Consider the following 16,529-nt stretch of genomic DNA (forward strand, 5'->3'; position numbering starts at 1 on the left):
CAGGAACTTCCAAGGACTTTAAGATGTAGTTTCGAAAATAATAGCTTTCCGAATGCTTGCTTGAATCCGACTGAGAAAAGGCAAAAGGAGTGAAGGCCAACTGGTCGGAGAGGGAACAAAGGCGGGAGAGAAGCAGGGATGGAGGTTGGAGGTGCCGCGCAAAAGAGAGGCGGTGCAGGAGGAAGGGAACTTGTAAAAAGACAGGGAGGAAGCTGCGAGGGTGAAGAGGAAGAAGTGTGAGAATCCTGCAGCACATCGCGGCAGAGGTGAAGGGGGGGAGGGAGGATTGTTAAGTAACAACGTGATGTGGTGAGAGAGAAAGTATTTCCCGGAGAGAGAGGCGAGAAGAGAAGCCGCGACACACGGAGAAGTCAAGCCAGTGCGTCTCACACCGAGTCCATGTGATCTCGCCGTTTGCCTTTTTTCTGCTTCCTGCTCCCCTGCATCGCACTTCCCCCTCAGGTGGATGAGTCTGTGTGTGTGTGTGTGTGTGTGTGTGTGTGAGGGGAAGATTGTGTGACTGCAATACAATTAGGACCAAGAGCTGTTATATATTCCTGCAAACAATGGATAATTACCGTTATATCCTGTTTAAAAAGTGTGTGTGGTTGTGTGAGGCGGAAGCTTGGGAAATACAAGAGAGCATCCGCCAACAGCATCTGTAGGTTCTTCTAAAAGGCACTGCCCGATAGATAAAAGAACACTGTTTCGTAATTTTCCCGAGAAGGTCAAAAGGTTTTAAAAGGACACCCGCGGGAGAGAAAGAAGTCTACAGAGGCAGGGGGAAACTGAAAGAAAGAACGAGGAGAAGAGGGAGAAATAAATACACTGGCACAGCGCCACCGCTGAGATAAATGACGGGAACATCACTTTACTTTTCTTCACTATTTCTCTGTCTGCCTCAGTTAGATCTCTCGCCCCCTCTTTCTTCCTCTCAGCGTGGGTTTTCTGCCTGTGGCTTTATGTCACTGTGTCACAAACACCAGCTCCAAACTGGTGGGGGGAAGACGACATCAGGAGAGAGACAGTGCACTGTCGCTGACTAACATTTGGCATGAGCAGTTCATATTTACCATAATTAAAAAGTCAGGAGATTTGAGTTCCTTTGGTTAATTAGACAGGTGTGAATATAGGGGGGGCTTTGCTTGGAAAATGTATAGCCTATACCCCAAGTTAAGATATAGTTAAATGGGGCTTTTATTTTGAAAAACTAGGTACATTCATCGTTTCCTGTTAACATATAGTGAGCATTGGAGGATTTTATTTTGGAAATTAAGCCTCAAAAAGTCCTGACTTTCCTGTTAAGATACAGTTACTTTATTGTGCATTTATTTTGAAAGAAAGCCCCGGACCCGACCAGAGTTCCCTGTTAAGAATACATTTTCCCTGTTAAGCTTAAATTTTTAAAAACTAGGTCCATCCATAATTATCTGGTTACATACAGTGGGAGTTGTTTTTTTTATTTTGAAGGGGTTGGGGGTGCCAACACTAGTGTATGGGTGTGTTGTTTGTATGTGCTTTTGCCAGAATATGTGAAATATTTCTGAATATATAAAAGCCTTTCCAATTAGCATTTTCAAAAAAATCCAAAAATAAAAAAAGGTGAGCTGGAAATCGGGGAGCATTTTGATTGCCTCTCAACATCGCGACGGCTGAGCCGGCGGCTTGCAGCCAACGGCGCTAACAGTGAAAACTACGACAGCGTTAACAGTGTTTGCACGACGGGCCGGAGGGCGGGTGCTCCACTTCCATGACAGCATTATCAGCTTTAACCAACACATGCCGAGCGGCGGCCTCGAGCTAGCCAATCACCGAGGTGCACTGAGAGCCCGTATCGCCGGCCCGGCTTTGTCAACAAGCTCAGATTACAACACACACAGAGGGAGAGCGACTTCACCCTCTGTGTGCGTCCTCTATATCTTTACATAGATGAGTTGTTTTTATTATTTCGATCTTCATCATCGAATGGAATCATCACCATCAAAAAGTAGAAACCAATGAGGGCTCAAAGAAAATGGACTTTGGTTCACACGTTCACACAGCACTCCCTCCATCCATCCAAATGGCATTCGTCGCGATGATATCTGTAATTGAATTTCAGATGGTTCCTCTTCTTTAGTCATTAGCGGAAAAATATCTCTCTTTCGGGAGAGAGGGAGGGATAAAAAGCCTCTTTTGTATCGAGCCAGAACTCATTTTCTTGTGTGTGGCTGAAAAGAGAGGAGAAAGTGAAGAGATCATGCCATCTTCATCTCTCTCTCTCCCCGCCCCCCAACAGCGCGCTTCATTGTGGCGGTGTTCGACTCCTGCGATCACTTGAGACTGAGGGAGACAGGAGGAGGCGAGGGGGGAGGAGGAAGGGAGCTTGTTAGCGCATTAGGAGCCGGCCCCACCGCTGGGCTGATTGTGGAGGATTGTGTGTGTACGTTGTATACAGTGTCACTGTACTATATATATTTCCCGGTGAATACTGAAACGGATTTTTATGATCAAAATGGGTTGATTTACATTTTTTTCCATTGACATAATGTCAATGTGTTGTTTTGGTTTACAGTTTAACGAACCCTTTCAGAACAAAAGCTAAACCTTTCGAATGTGGTCAGGACCCAAACCTCTCACTGCTCCTCAGCTGGAGTCTTCATACAAGTGACTGGATTATCATTTTGACAGAAAATTTTTTGGTAATTGGTCCACAAGTGACAAAAGGTTGTTTCAATAAAAAGAGGAAATGTACATTTCCAGGCTCTTAGCCCCCCCCCCCCCCCCCCGCCAGAAATGGTCCTCCGGTTAAGCGATACTAAAAATGCTTTGGGCATACCATACAATTAATATGAGTATGCGGAAACATAATTTTTGTGTCATATGTAACTTTGTAATTTTATTACTAACTGACCAAAATGTGGCCTGTAAATCTCAGTATAAAAATAAATAAATATCAAAATTAAATTGTGGGAAATTTCCGATGGTATCTTAACACCCAGATTCGTCTCTCCGATATCCTGACTCCTGTCTGGAACCCGCGTCTCAAAACGTCCAGACAGCAGGTTTTCTAGACTTTGAGTTCATCGACAGCTACAACGCCGGCGAGAGCATCGGATCGATGGCCGTTGAGTGAGAGCCCTCTCTTCTGTTCAAGAGGAGCAGAGTCGATAATGTCCAACATTACCGGCTCAGGTTACAATTCACTGACTGAGACGCTGACAAATATTACAGAAGTTTTTAAACCTTTGAATACCATCCCACAAAATGACCAAAGACCAACAATGGGTTAAAACGCATCACAAATGAAAAGAAAACCCGGCGATGACGCATTTGCGCGTGGCTCTGAATCCAGCCGGTCAGCTTGATGTCGAAAAACAGTCAAGCGATGGAAGAGTGACAAAGAGGAGCGGGACGGGTCCGGCTCTCTCTGTTCACTCAATGTTATTCACATTTTCTCGTGAGGTTTTTATTTATTTATAATCAGCTCCGACAGGCTCAGACATGGGAACAAATCTCCAGTGCAACTCTGCTAGCGCGGAGTAGGACACTCCTGATGGAGCAGGACACTCCTGATGGAGTAAGACACTCCTGATGGAGCAGGACACTCCTGATGGAGCAGGACACTCCTGATGGAGTAAGACACTCCTGATGGAGCAGGACACTCCTGATGGAGCGGTGGGCGACTTCGAACCTGAAGAGCGCAAAACTTGTAGAAACATTCGCCGCCGAAGCTTGAACATCTTTTCTTTTAAAGGTGAAAAACAGACGGAAAAGTGCAACGCGTCTTTTGTCCACTTTCTAAAGCTCGTCTACAAGATACCTATCCTGACACACACACACAGAATCTCACGCACATACAAACACACACTATCTGTGCTCTCCACCCCAGGCTTTGGAACAGACAACAGAGAGAAGGACATCAGAGGGATAATACAATTGGAAAAGCTTTACAGCGTGTAATGATAAACCTGTCTGTCTGTCTGTGTCTGTGTGTGTGTGTGTGTGTGTGTGTGTGTGCCCATGCCCAAAGGAAAAAGCTAATGGGTTTATATCTTTCTGCGATAGCAATGATATGGAGGCTTCGTGATTTCATTAAGAGTGTGTGTGTGTGTGTCCACATACGCCGAAGATGAGGGCAGCGATAGGTTGGTTTAATGCACTACTTATTGTTAGAGGCCGACGTGCACGAAAACCACACACACACACAATCGTATTTACCCCTATTCATCTGCTCTTTAACCTAATGCAGAAACAGAGGCAGAGGAGAAAAACAGATGTGATACATTAATTGGCCCCTTGTCACCCCACTATTTCACCCTTTGACATGTGTGTGCGCACACACACACACACACACACACACACACTTGTCAATGGGTGAAATAGATAAAACACACACACCCTCCTCCCCATCACCACTGGGGAGCCCTAAAGCTGCCAGCGCAATTACAAGTTTTATTGAAAGGACACACACACAGCAATGTGCTCGGAAACGCGTGTGTGCGCGTTTCCGAGCACACGCGCACATGTACACACACACACACACACACACACACACACACACACACACACACACACACACACACACACACACACACACACACACACACACACACACACACACACACACACACACACACACACCTTGGGTGTTGGTGAACGCCACAGAGGCTGTGATAATAATTCTCTGATAAAGGAGATGGATCCTGTTCTTCCCTGCAGGCTGTAACAACGGTTAGACAATATTCATCCTCCACACATACGACCACATAAACTATATTAATCCTTAATACTGATATGCGAGGGGACATGATCGATTTATCAATATCAATATCAGGACGTGACGAGAGACGCATCTATTGATCCGCTGACGGTTTCTTTCAGCTGATTGGACACAACCGGTGCTGGTGACACAAGCAGGTTTTTTACCGGTTACATTTACAAGCGTTTAAACAGTAAAACATTGTATCAAGCGAAGGTAACCTAACATGCTGTCATGATGTGTTCAAACGTAATTTTGTAAAATTAAGTTCTTGGTGAGAAACTTAAATAAATTCTAGATGTTTGAAAGTGATGTTTTCACCGCAATAAAATAATTATATGATGAAAGGAAAGAAAATGAAATCCTAACCTGAGCTTGAAAGCAGCTTATAATTATTGTTAAGTTCAAAATTTACTTTCCATCGTTCCACAAAAACTACTCAAAATAAGCTGTGACACGGAAAAATAAGATACATTTTATAGCACAAGTTATGAACATTTAATATAACTGAATATATATATATACATATGTATATGTGTATATATATATATATATATATATATATATATATATATATATACATACATATGTATATGTGTATATATATATATATATATATATATATATACACATACATACATACATATATATATATATATATACACATATACATACATATATACACACACATATACTTATTCTCAAATGACCGATTACTCGTCTTTTTTTGATAATTTGTTATGCCCAGTAATGTGAATAAAACGGTCACACTTTGCTCTTTCTAGCTTCTTTTGTCTCTCTTCAATACTAATTTTTGAAAGTGCTTGATCAATCATCAGTTATGGATTTACATCCCTACTCCGAGCCTGTGAAGCCCACCGTCTCCTTTTAAGGCCAGACTGAAGTCGGCTGTCGGAGCTGCTGCACTCTGTCATGGTCTTGGTCGGCCCTGAATCTTAAACACCTGGTCACATGAAAATACTTACATTCACACATATTACGGCCAAGTCTATAACTGCACGCACACACACACTACAGATTAGCTTGTTTATCAGTCAGAGGGGGGTCCGTTGCAGCAAGGTGTGATCAAACCACTGATGGCTACAACTCATGTGTCTGCACAGCTCTCGGTGACTAGGCATGTACGTGTACACAGACCTGCACGCACACGCACACACACTTCCACAAGGAGAAGTGGGAGCGATTAGATGTGACCTCCTCCTCCTCCTCCTTTTCTTTTCATTTCCTCTAGCCGACGGGAAATAATTAACCACAATCCCCCCCTCTGCACACATTAATTTCCTTACCCCCACTAATACACAGACCCTTAACCTAATCCTAATTGTATCTTAAAGCATCAAATACCGCTTCGGCGTGTGGTTTCGATTTGCTGTCAATTTGCCATAATGGCTGCTCATGGAGCGTTTTTCAATAAAAACTCATTTATATTTATCCATATTTAACAGTACGCAGAAGCGTCATCTCTCACGTCAAAAAAGATGCAATGTGCTGACAATTTCTCTTCCTTCATTACTCTAATTTCGAAAAAAAAGAAAGAAAAAAAAAGTGGAAATATTTTTCATGAAATAACGATGTCGATGCACCAGCAGTTGTAATTAATATCTAGCTTATTTGTTGACTGCACAGCTCCGTCTGCACAGTAGACTGAAGACGGGCGGCGGTGCAGCTTCCTGGCGGTTAGGGTAGAGCTCGGAGGGCTAGGGGAGAGGGGGTGGGGGTCAAGGATAACATGACCCCATTTCAGCATCGGCGATAAGAAAATGCCTTCAATTTGAAAGGTTTTGACCTCACCTTTTCTGCTGCGGTGAGCAACACGCACACCCCTCGTCACACACGGCAGATTGTAGCCTTAGTGGGACAATGGGCTCCATTGTGGGAGCTGGCAAAGAGAAGCCAGGCAGGCCGCCGGGCGTTTGGCTGTGTGCGGCGCTTGTGTGTGTGTGTGTGTGTGTGTGTGTGGATATGGGGGATAATAGCGCTACATGCCCAGAGCTGCCATCATTTAAAAAAAAAAAAAAGGAGGCAGTGACACTGACACACACACACACACACACACACACACACACACACACACTCACACTCACACTCACACTCACACACACGCGCAGCATCGCTATCACACAGAGCCATATGCTGACCCCAGCCTCAGTGAAGCTATCTCTGCCAATCAACTACTAGAGGGTATGTCCCCCCCCCCCCCCCCCCCCCCCCCCCCACACACACACACACACCACAGCTCTAATCCTGAGAGTGAAATATATACACTCTCGCCGTGAAATACACAAGTGTAAACGGAGTGATATACGTTTGAAAATTCAAGCACACACACACACACACACGCACTTGCTGGAACTAGTTTGTGTGTAGCAGCTTAGTGTCTCTCCAACATTGTCCCCCAGAATCACAATCACCCAGGAGCAGATGGAGGACAGCCACAGCTTGCGCTCTCTCTCTCACTCACACACACTCTCTCTCTCTCTCTCTCTCTCTCACGCTCTCACACACACACACACACACACACACACACACACACACACACACACACACACACACACACACACACACACCTATCACAAACTGTCAAACTCCCTCCCTCCCTCTCTCTCACACACAGAGTTATCAGATGGTAGAGCAGCTGTAGGAGATTTACAGGTGAATCTTGGCCGGAGTAGAGGCTCACAGGACACGTGGTGATTTAAAACTTTATGGTGGTAAAAAGTAGCTTTTTCTATATTCATTTTTTTTACTCGCATGAATACACAAATGAATTCCCTGCAGCAATAGGGAGCAACTGCAATCAGAGCTGTAATTATTGTGGTCCAATTAAAAAATAATATATGTCATTCATTATGTTATCAACTGTGCTTTGAGAGTCCATATTCTTTATTTGGCTCAATACTTCCTTTCCTTCTGATTTCCCTTCTCTGACTCTCCTAATTAGGACATAAGCCTTTAACAGCAGCGCACACATCTATAAGGAGCAAAACGTGCTTTTGTTTGGGGACTATTTTCAGCTGTGCATAAATACAACATACATTAAATTCATTTAGTAGGAAGTCAGTTAGTTATTTTGTGTGAACCAAGTCTTTGATAAAGTCACACGGTAACAAACAACCAAACAGATTCAGGCAACAACAATTGCAGTTTTGGGGCTTTGACGAGCGCATAGATAACTGCTTCCCCCGTCCTCAGCGCTACATTGCTTTGCTTCCCGAGCCGGTACTCCTGTTCGTTTCTCCGAACTGTGCGAGCACGCAGAACCGCCCTTTGAAGAAGTCTGCTCCTTCCATTCATCTCAGGAGTTCAGAAGGGGTCAATTCCGCTGTGGTGGGCCGACAGGAGGAACCCATCGTTCTCCACGCTGACCAAAGATTTACCATCAGCGGGTCGAGGTTTTTTTTAAAACCCTGGTGTGTATTGTGTTTCATTGTGAACATGGCGAGGCCCTATATGGAGAGGGGCTGTATGTGTGTGTGTGTGTGTGTGTGTGTGTGTCTATATATATATATGTGTGTGTGTGTGTGTGTGTGTGTCGGGGAGTCTTGGACTGCTTTTCTTGCTGCAATGAGCTGATATGTGAGATAGAGCTGTGCCTACACACAGCTGCCCCAGCAGCCTGGCACTCTGTGTCGGGTGTGTGTGTGTGTCTGTGTGTGTGTGTGCTGCTGGATGGCTGTGGTTATGGTGAATGAAAGATCAGAGACAGACAGAGAGAGAGAGAGAGAGAGAGAGAAGGCAGATGGACCGCCCCGAGGGCCAGGAGACAGAGAGAGGGAGGGAGGTGGGAAGACAGAAAAAAGACAGAAGAGAAAAATGCCAGTTAACCACTGACACACTTAGCCCTGCCAGCCTTCTCCCCCCCCCCCCATTGGCCTCTGTGCGTCAGCCCCTCTCTGGGGATACTCGATGTCACAGTGCAGCACTCAGAATCACACAAACACTGCTTGACGCAGGACTTGAGGGGCATGCGAGGGCATCAAACCCTCGAGTGCGGTACGTTGGCTCATCTGCAATGCAGTTTACAGAGCGTTCTGAATTTAGAGTTGTGTACGTCCATGTATCGCTTTCCCAACACGGCGTCCTCGCACTTGGGAGTTGAATGTGCGTTCCTCTTGGGAAACGAGTCACACGTTTTGGTCTCCGAGGAGAACAAGGTCAAACGCACGTTGTCCATCGGCGTTCGTCGTGTCAAAACAGAAATGGTTGAGGATCGCGACTACGTCAAGAGTTTCTCGGAATTTTCGGGACAGTGAGGTTCAGCAGACTGTGAGCGAGATAGAAGGAGAAGCAGAGATGCACCGCGATAAAGGAGTTGAGGGAGAAAAGGCAGGGACTGAATTAGAGAGCAAGACAGAGAAATCCTGAAGGAAAGAAACAAGAAGAAGGAGAAGGGATGAGTGGGGGAGAGGTGTGCGTAGCGGAGAGATAGGGAGTCAATAATGACTGATTACTGTAATTTAGCCTGTCAGGGACATCGACCTGCTGCTACTACCAATCAATACACACCAGGACACTCGCAGACACGCGCAAACGCCTCGCAACAAGCATGCGCAACACACCCGTCATCGGCGCGCACACACACACACACACACACACACACACACACACACACACACAAAATGGGGACTGGGGGTGTTACTGCCCCACAGTGAGCATAACTGTCTCTCGGTCTCTTGTGTCTCACTGGTAACAGAAAGTTAGGGCGGGAGAAAGTTGGAGGAGAGAGGGGAGTAAGTGGAGAGAATAGAGAGACACAGCGAGGGAGGGATGAGAGAAAGGGACAGAAGTCAACAGTAGAGAGGGAAAAAGAGAGACAACGGCAGGGAGGCGAGACACAAAAAGGAGGATTTAGATGAGGCACAAAGGAAGTAATGACACAGTCAACACTGTACAGTTTGAAATAGTGAGTCATATTAATAATAAATGAGCGGACCAGACATTTCCATCTGCCACTATATATGTAAACATGTTTGCTGCTGCTTTAAAAAAATTCCACCCTGGGGATGAATAAACTAATATCTTATCTTATTGGTCTTTGTGCTGAGGGAACTTTTGTTAATCCTTGACTAGAGAGGCCTCATCACCTAACCGCTCTCCTTAAAAAAAAAAAGGCCTTGCCCCCTACCGGATGCTACTCACTCAAAAAGATGCTCCTCAGACTGTTGTGGTATTGGCATGTCACAGGCAGCTATCAATCAGTCAGCAGCTGTCACTCTGGGCAGCCTGCGCTGCTGCTTTTAACCCCCCCAGGCCAGTGCTATACGGTGACTAGCAGAGCAGCAGAGCCTGAAATGGAATGAAAGTTCCTTCTCTTTGTGAACCGCCTTGTCTCTTCTTTCCCAAATGTTTAAAAATATACAAATAAAATAAAATAAAAAAAGTTATGAGTGGGTCCCCGTTTTCTTTATACTGCACACGTGCACAAGATGTATTTGGATACGAGGAGCAGAAATGATGGGAGAGAAGAAAAGAATCAGATTGCTCCAAGTGCTGGACGATCAGTCAGTAGCTCAGCTCGCCTCGACAGGGGACACGGTCACCTCACAATGGTGTGTGTGTGTGTGTGTGTGTGTGTGTGTGTGTGCGTGTGCGTATGAACGTACACTTCCGACCAGACACTGCATGTACGTGCACTACTGTGCCTCCGTGGAGCTTGCGTCCGTGCAACTGCAATCGACTGTCCGTGTTTGTCACACAGAATAGTGTGTGGAAGTGTGGACACGTGTGTGAGTGTGTGTGTGAGTGTGAGTGTGTGTATGCAAGACCAGAGAGCAAAGCCCTTCTCATTTAGAAGCGGCGTTAGAGAGGAGAATCATCGATAGGTATCGACCGCCGAGGCTTGTTCCAACCAAAACTACCATCGCATCGGATCTAGCGGGCGGAGTGTACACAGGCACACACACACGCGCGCCTACCCGTCTGCCCCTCTTTCTCTCCTGCACACGCGGATGCATACACACTTGATATATGGCACTTCAGAGCCGACTAAACACAGCTCTATCACAGCAGCACTTATACCCTGAAAGCCAAACACCGCTGGACATCGATTTGCTATTCTTAACACTCGGGCTGAGCGACGAGGCGACACTCTCGCTCAGAACGCAGATGTGCAAGGATTTCAGCCGCCCGGCACGACGGCGAAGTCACATTCAAACAAGTTCCGAGCAGCTCCCTTTTTAAAACGAGCTGACGGCGAGGGGTTGTTAGCATGGAGATGGAAGCAGGGGACAGAAAATGAGTGACCTACTGCTGGTCCGTTTTTGTGTGTGTGTGTGTACTCTGAGTAGGGCTCTGAAAAGGATACAAGTTCTGGTAGAGGGGAATGAGGGACTTGAGGGCTCGACTGGCATTGATAGCCGTGGCTCTGACCATGGTGGGCAAAATGTCCATGTCCACTACGGCGCCGTCGAACAATGGGCCGAAGAATGGCACCTGCAAAGAGACACAAGTAGCGAAGTGGGCTTTTAAAAGCAGAAAGAAAAAAAGAAAAATCACATTTCTGTTCTAATTTTAGAGTTAATAATGAATCTACTGTCCATTTAAGCCTCTCAAAGACATACGATTCTAGATATTTTTATGAAACGGAATAATCTCTTGGAGCCACAGGGGTTTCAGGAAGTCAAATGTCACGCCATACTTTGCTTGTGGAATCCACCAAAGAGAACAAGGCCAGGCTTCTTATTGAATTTCTCCGTGGCCGTGCACTCTATGGATGCAGTGCTTTTTAGAAAGTCGCATCCAACTTGATTTTGGATTCAAGATAATTCAATAGTTTTGCTTTGTAGAATGAATGAAGCAGAAGGCGGTTATGTTATTAGTGCTGTGGTGTCTATGTCATCCAGGGGGGGAAAAGCAGCATTTTATTGCGTTACGTCTCGTTTGAAATAGAATTACGCTATCAGTGCTGTGGAATTAATGTCTGTGTGTTTTAGACTGATACATTAACCAGAGCAGCAAGACTCGGGGCAAGACTCTCTCTAGGATTGTTAGTCAATCTGGAGGCATATCTGTGTTGTCTGGAAGGAAACATACAATTATGGACCAAAACACTGTGCATATTCACCATTCTTTTCCCACCCGACTCCATGCCTAGAAAATATGACGGCTAAAATGTTGATATAATATCCGCGGTGCAACACGATGCCGTGCGACTGAACATTTCATTTGCAATACTTGGTGTCTGATCATAAGCTTGAGTATTGGACAACGGACAGATGTACGAATGAAACACAAGTACTTGCACAAAACATTGACCGCTGGCACTTCGAGTCCAGTATCGAAATTCTGAACGTTGTTTTTTTTTTTTTTTTTTACCTCTGGTTTTTTGAGTATATGAATAGAGTACATGTGGTTCTTCATGGGGTAGATGATGATCAGCACGTCTCCGAACTCCGTGGGGATGATCCCTCGCCGGTAGTCTCTGGAATGTTCCGACCAAACAATGTGGACCTCATCATTACCCAGGTGCCTCAGCTGGAGGACGGAACAGACAAGAGTGGAATAAACATCATAAAACACACACACACACACACACTCTGAGCTAAATAGACAGTATCCATCATAAACCCAAGGCTTTTTGATCTTGTGCGTGTACGTGCTAGAGGTGGCCCTGGGGGTGATGGAGTGAGTGTGTGAAGATGGAGAGCGGACACGACGACCGAGTGAAGCTCCAATAAGATGGAGTATGGGCTGGAAGACGGATGGGAAGTCTGATCCATTCTCAGTGTTGTGTGTGCGGGGTTTCACTTTCACTCTGTGGGCTCCAGTCAGGGCTGGGAGTGGGGACAGCTCTGTCATTAACCTTGACGCCTGCCAAACCACCCACCCACACACCCACACACCCACACACACACCCACACACACACACTCCTACGTGTCTGCCCTGTCACACACCTTCAGATGTTTGCCGCTCTCTTTTAAATGTTTGTTTCAATATTTTGAAGATGGACCGCGGCTGTCAGTCAATTACAATGGCGCTCCAAAGCGACGGTGGGATTTCACCTACCCGGCAAAACAGATAGACAATAATAATAATAATAATAATAACGTTTACGTTTAGTGTTCTCTCTCTCTGTCTCACGTGTGTAAAAAAATAAAGATTGATAATACAAAGTTTACTTGTATTACCAATATATGTGTGTAATATGAAAAAAAACCACGAATGTCTGTGTAACACATTTAATTTACATAATTATTAATTTCATCATTTCTACAGTCGCATCATTTTTAATTATGGAAATAAAATGATTGCCGAAAAACAGTAATTTCACAATTGGGACTGGTAAAATATTTACTTATTTAAGGACGATTTTGGACGGCAGTAAAAACAGTTAAGTTAGAGCCCTGGTATCAGGATGCGCAGTTTTATGAAATTTATTTTTATTCGCATGCACCAAGTCTTTGAGATGGAGTCCAGTTAGACTTAAACCCGACTAAGGTCCAAGTCCTCATCTCTGGCTTGAATTCGGTAACACGAGGACTTGAGCACAAGTTGTTCTCCATGATAGGAAGTGACTTCCCCCACATGCCATAATGACACTGCTTGAATTATAATCGCGTGTTTAATTTACCTGACATTATCGTGACTGCTGTACATATTAGGCAGAGTCTGGAAAACATATGAGGGGAAAAGAGACGTATTCATCAAGTTCTCCTTCAAATAAATATGTTAGAGGCACTTCCCCTCCGACGATGGTGGCAATTCAAACGTGTCCGCGAGGAACCGGAGAGCTCCGCCATTATCCCCATCTGGTGAGTTAAGCGCTACGACCTTCTATCAGAAGAAAAAGGTGGCACCGATTAACAAGGCAAAGTGGAGACAACGGAGATCAGAGTGATGTCATCTCCGCCGCCGCAATCAGTTGGCGTAATGCAGCTGTAATCCTTTTAATCATGTTTCAAGCAGATGCGGTATGAGAGGGAGCAGAACACACAGCAAAGAGTGAGAGCTGGACAAACGCCCTGCGATGGACTAAAATCCCCCTGCAGTGAGTGTGTGTGTATGTGTGTGTGTGTTAGGCAGGAGGACGGCTGATAAATACCTGCCAGTATGGACATGTGTATGTCTAGCAGTTTAACCTCTTTTGTGGACACATTCGTCAAACTGTGAGTGCATGCGATTGTGAGCCTGCGTGTGTGTGTGTGTGCTCGCTCCCGTGTACGTGCGTGTGTGTAAGCACTTCTGTTTTTCCCAAGTTAACACACATTTACAGCCGCGCGGTCATTTGCGCGGACAGATGTGAATAAATCCCTTAGCGGATGTGTGTTTGTGTCAAGTTAAACAAGTTTATGGCGCGTGCGTGCGCGTCTGCGAGTATGCGTGTTTGATGGGGCCTATCAGCTGATCAGGGAGAATGATGGTGTCGGACCAGGCGCTGATAATCCAATCAGGAGCCTGCAGCAACGTGATAGGCCGAGAAGCAGGAAGTATGATCTGATTAAAGGGACATTATGGCCATGTGCAGAGCGCCCTGTAGCCTGGGGGTTGACAGGGACACACACACCCACACCCACACCCACACCCACACACACACCCACACACACCTGATATACAAGCCCACATCACACACAAACATGGTTGCTACAAAGAATTATTGGAAACATTGGTGTGCTTTAGAAACACTGACATCAATAGTGTGTAGGTGTGTGTGGCGACCTATGTTCATTTGCAATGCCATTCCAAACAAATAAAAGAGATTGGGGGAGAAAAAATAAAAAAAGGCATCAAAAGGGAACGACACAGAGGAATATGCAGGATTCGTTTTCTCGTCTCCTCTCTTACTGCACATTTCGCCTCATTAAATGAAATTAGAGCAGTAACAATAAGTATGCTTATTATTACTAATTATGCTGTCTCTGTCTCACTGCACAGACACGCTCCACCGCAATTCGAGAGAGGGCAACACAGCAGAGGATGAGACAGACGGATGCCGAGCACTAGAGAAGATACTGTCAGAGCAGTCAGGTAGGTGTGTGTGTGTGTGTGTTACCTTCTTGGTGAGGTTGTGGTCCTGGTCGTGGGGCATGCGGGTGGAGACGTGGTAGATGACCTCGGTGGTGGAGGTGGCGTAGTAAGGCGTGGTCTGGCCTGTGCTGCGATTCCTCTGGAGACCTCCCATGAAGCCACAGTGAGTAGTGAGGTCCACCTGAGGCACAAGGCACGCCATGACATGCAGGCACAATTAAAAAAACATCTCCCTTCATAGCCCTTTACTGGAATAGAACGATAAATGAGTAAAATCCGAGTAAAATTCTCATCATGAAAAAGATGAGGAAAACGACGTGTGAACATTCAGGAGAAGAAGCGTGTTCTTACCTCCCAGCCGAGTCCTGAGACAAAGTCTTCATAAGCCTGGCTGCCTGCTGTGTTGGTCAGTATAGAGTGTTTGTCCTCTTGGCCCTCAGCCACATAAAACACTGCTATCTTATGAGTCTCACGGCTGGGAAGAGAGTGAGAAAACAATAGTGAGCGCCTCGCTGACGACTGAAAAACAGATCCCCAGTGTTGTTATAGCAACTTCTACGAGATTATTACGTTACTACGGTTGGTTTAAAAAGGCGCTTGACTTTATATTATATAAAAAAATTAAAAATATTGTCTCACCACTGCCGTGAGTCCAGGTTCTTCAGCTCTCTCAGTAACTTCTCGTTCTTCCTCAACAAATGGAAGTTACTCCTGCAGGACACAGATACATGCACAGGTTAGGACGAAAGAGGTGAAGCCCGCACACTTACTCCATCCTACTAAGGTTCAACAATGAAAATGTGATCCTACTTCAAATTAAAACCACACCAGTATGCATACGGCATTCACTCTCACAAGCTGACAAGCTCCATCATGGCAAGTGGGGTTCATAAAAAACAAAACACCCATGATAATAAAACATCCAGAAACGATTGAGAATAAACAATTACAAAAACAAATGCATGAGGAAAAAAGTATTTTAAAGAATAAAACAGCAATAGTTCAGCCATAGTAGAGGTTGAGTTATGACCAGTTTGCATTCCAAAACTAGCTCAAAGTAGCTTATAATATGTCATTGAAAACTACTAGTAGACCCCCCCCAAAAAGTTTAATCAAAAGCAAATATCACAATAAAAACACAACAAGCTGGCCAAGCTGGGTCCGGATGCAGCTCCTGTTTTCTCTGCGGTCCCGTTTCTTTGGTCCTCTGTGTGTGCTAAACCACGTGGGCATTTGATAAGGTGGATTACATTTCTTGTGCCTCTCTACCATTAACTGGCTACCACTGCTGTCTCTCCTAATTGGCTGGTTGCTTGTTTTTCTCACCGTTTCCTAGGAAAACCCCCCCCCAAAAACGACAAATCCTGTGCCAACTAAATAAGACATAAGTAGAGCTGGCAGCACTTCTAGTGAAAGAGACCAGAATACCAGCAAGAATTAATTCAAAGCCACATGAAAAGAGATGCTGTTCAAAGCTTTCTACAAGTAGCTTTGATAGTGAATTATCATTTGGGTAGATTTGTAGCTAATAATCTCAAAACACAGGTCACTGCGTATGATTCTTATCACTTTGACAAAAATGAGGAAAAGCAACAGTATCTCATGCTGGCCGCAGCGCATGTCATCAGCACATAGAGAGAGAAAAAGGACAGGACCAAATACTCAAATCAAAACAAAAGCCTTTTATGCCATCTAACGAGTTCAGGGTTCAAAATGTCCCAGCCACCAACCTCCACACCGCTGATATATTTAAAAAAAAAAAAGACTTGAGCAGGGAGACTCAGAGTGGACTGATAATGACAT

The 16,529-nt window shown here is 45.1% G+C and overlaps 1 protein-coding gene across 7 annotated transcripts in view; it reads right to left on the reverse strand.

The window, feature by feature from the left end:
- ralgapa1 (Ral GTPase activating protein catalytic subunit alpha 1) overlaps positions 1-16,529 on the reverse strand; it is a 53,028-nt gene that overhangs the window by 6,888 nt on the left and 29,611 nt on the right. For all 7 annotated transcript variants that reach the window (XM_034563115.1, XM_034563112.1, XM_034563111.1 and 4 more), the window contains exons 39-43: positions 15,366-15,437; positions 15,078-15,201; positions 14,752-14,907; positions 12,077-12,235; positions 11,067-11,194 (exon numbers count right to left, since the gene is read on the reverse strand). In XM_034563115.1, coding sequence (XP_034419006.1) covers positions 11,067-11,194; positions 12,077-12,235; positions 14,752-14,907; positions 15,078-15,201; positions 15,366-15,437 — 639 coding nt within the window. The remainder of the gene's footprint in view (positions 1-11,066; positions 11,195-12,076; positions 12,236-14,751; positions 14,908-15,077; positions 15,202-15,365; positions 15,438-16,529) is intronic.

The sequence above is a fragment of the Cyclopterus lumpus genome, chromosome 22 (assembly GCF_009769545.1).
Source record: "Cyclopterus lumpus isolate fCycLum1 chromosome 22, fCycLum1.pri, whole genome shotgun sequence".
Taxonomy (NCBI): domain Eukaryota; kingdom Metazoa; phylum Chordata; class Actinopteri; order Perciformes; family Cyclopteridae; genus Cyclopterus; species Cyclopterus lumpus.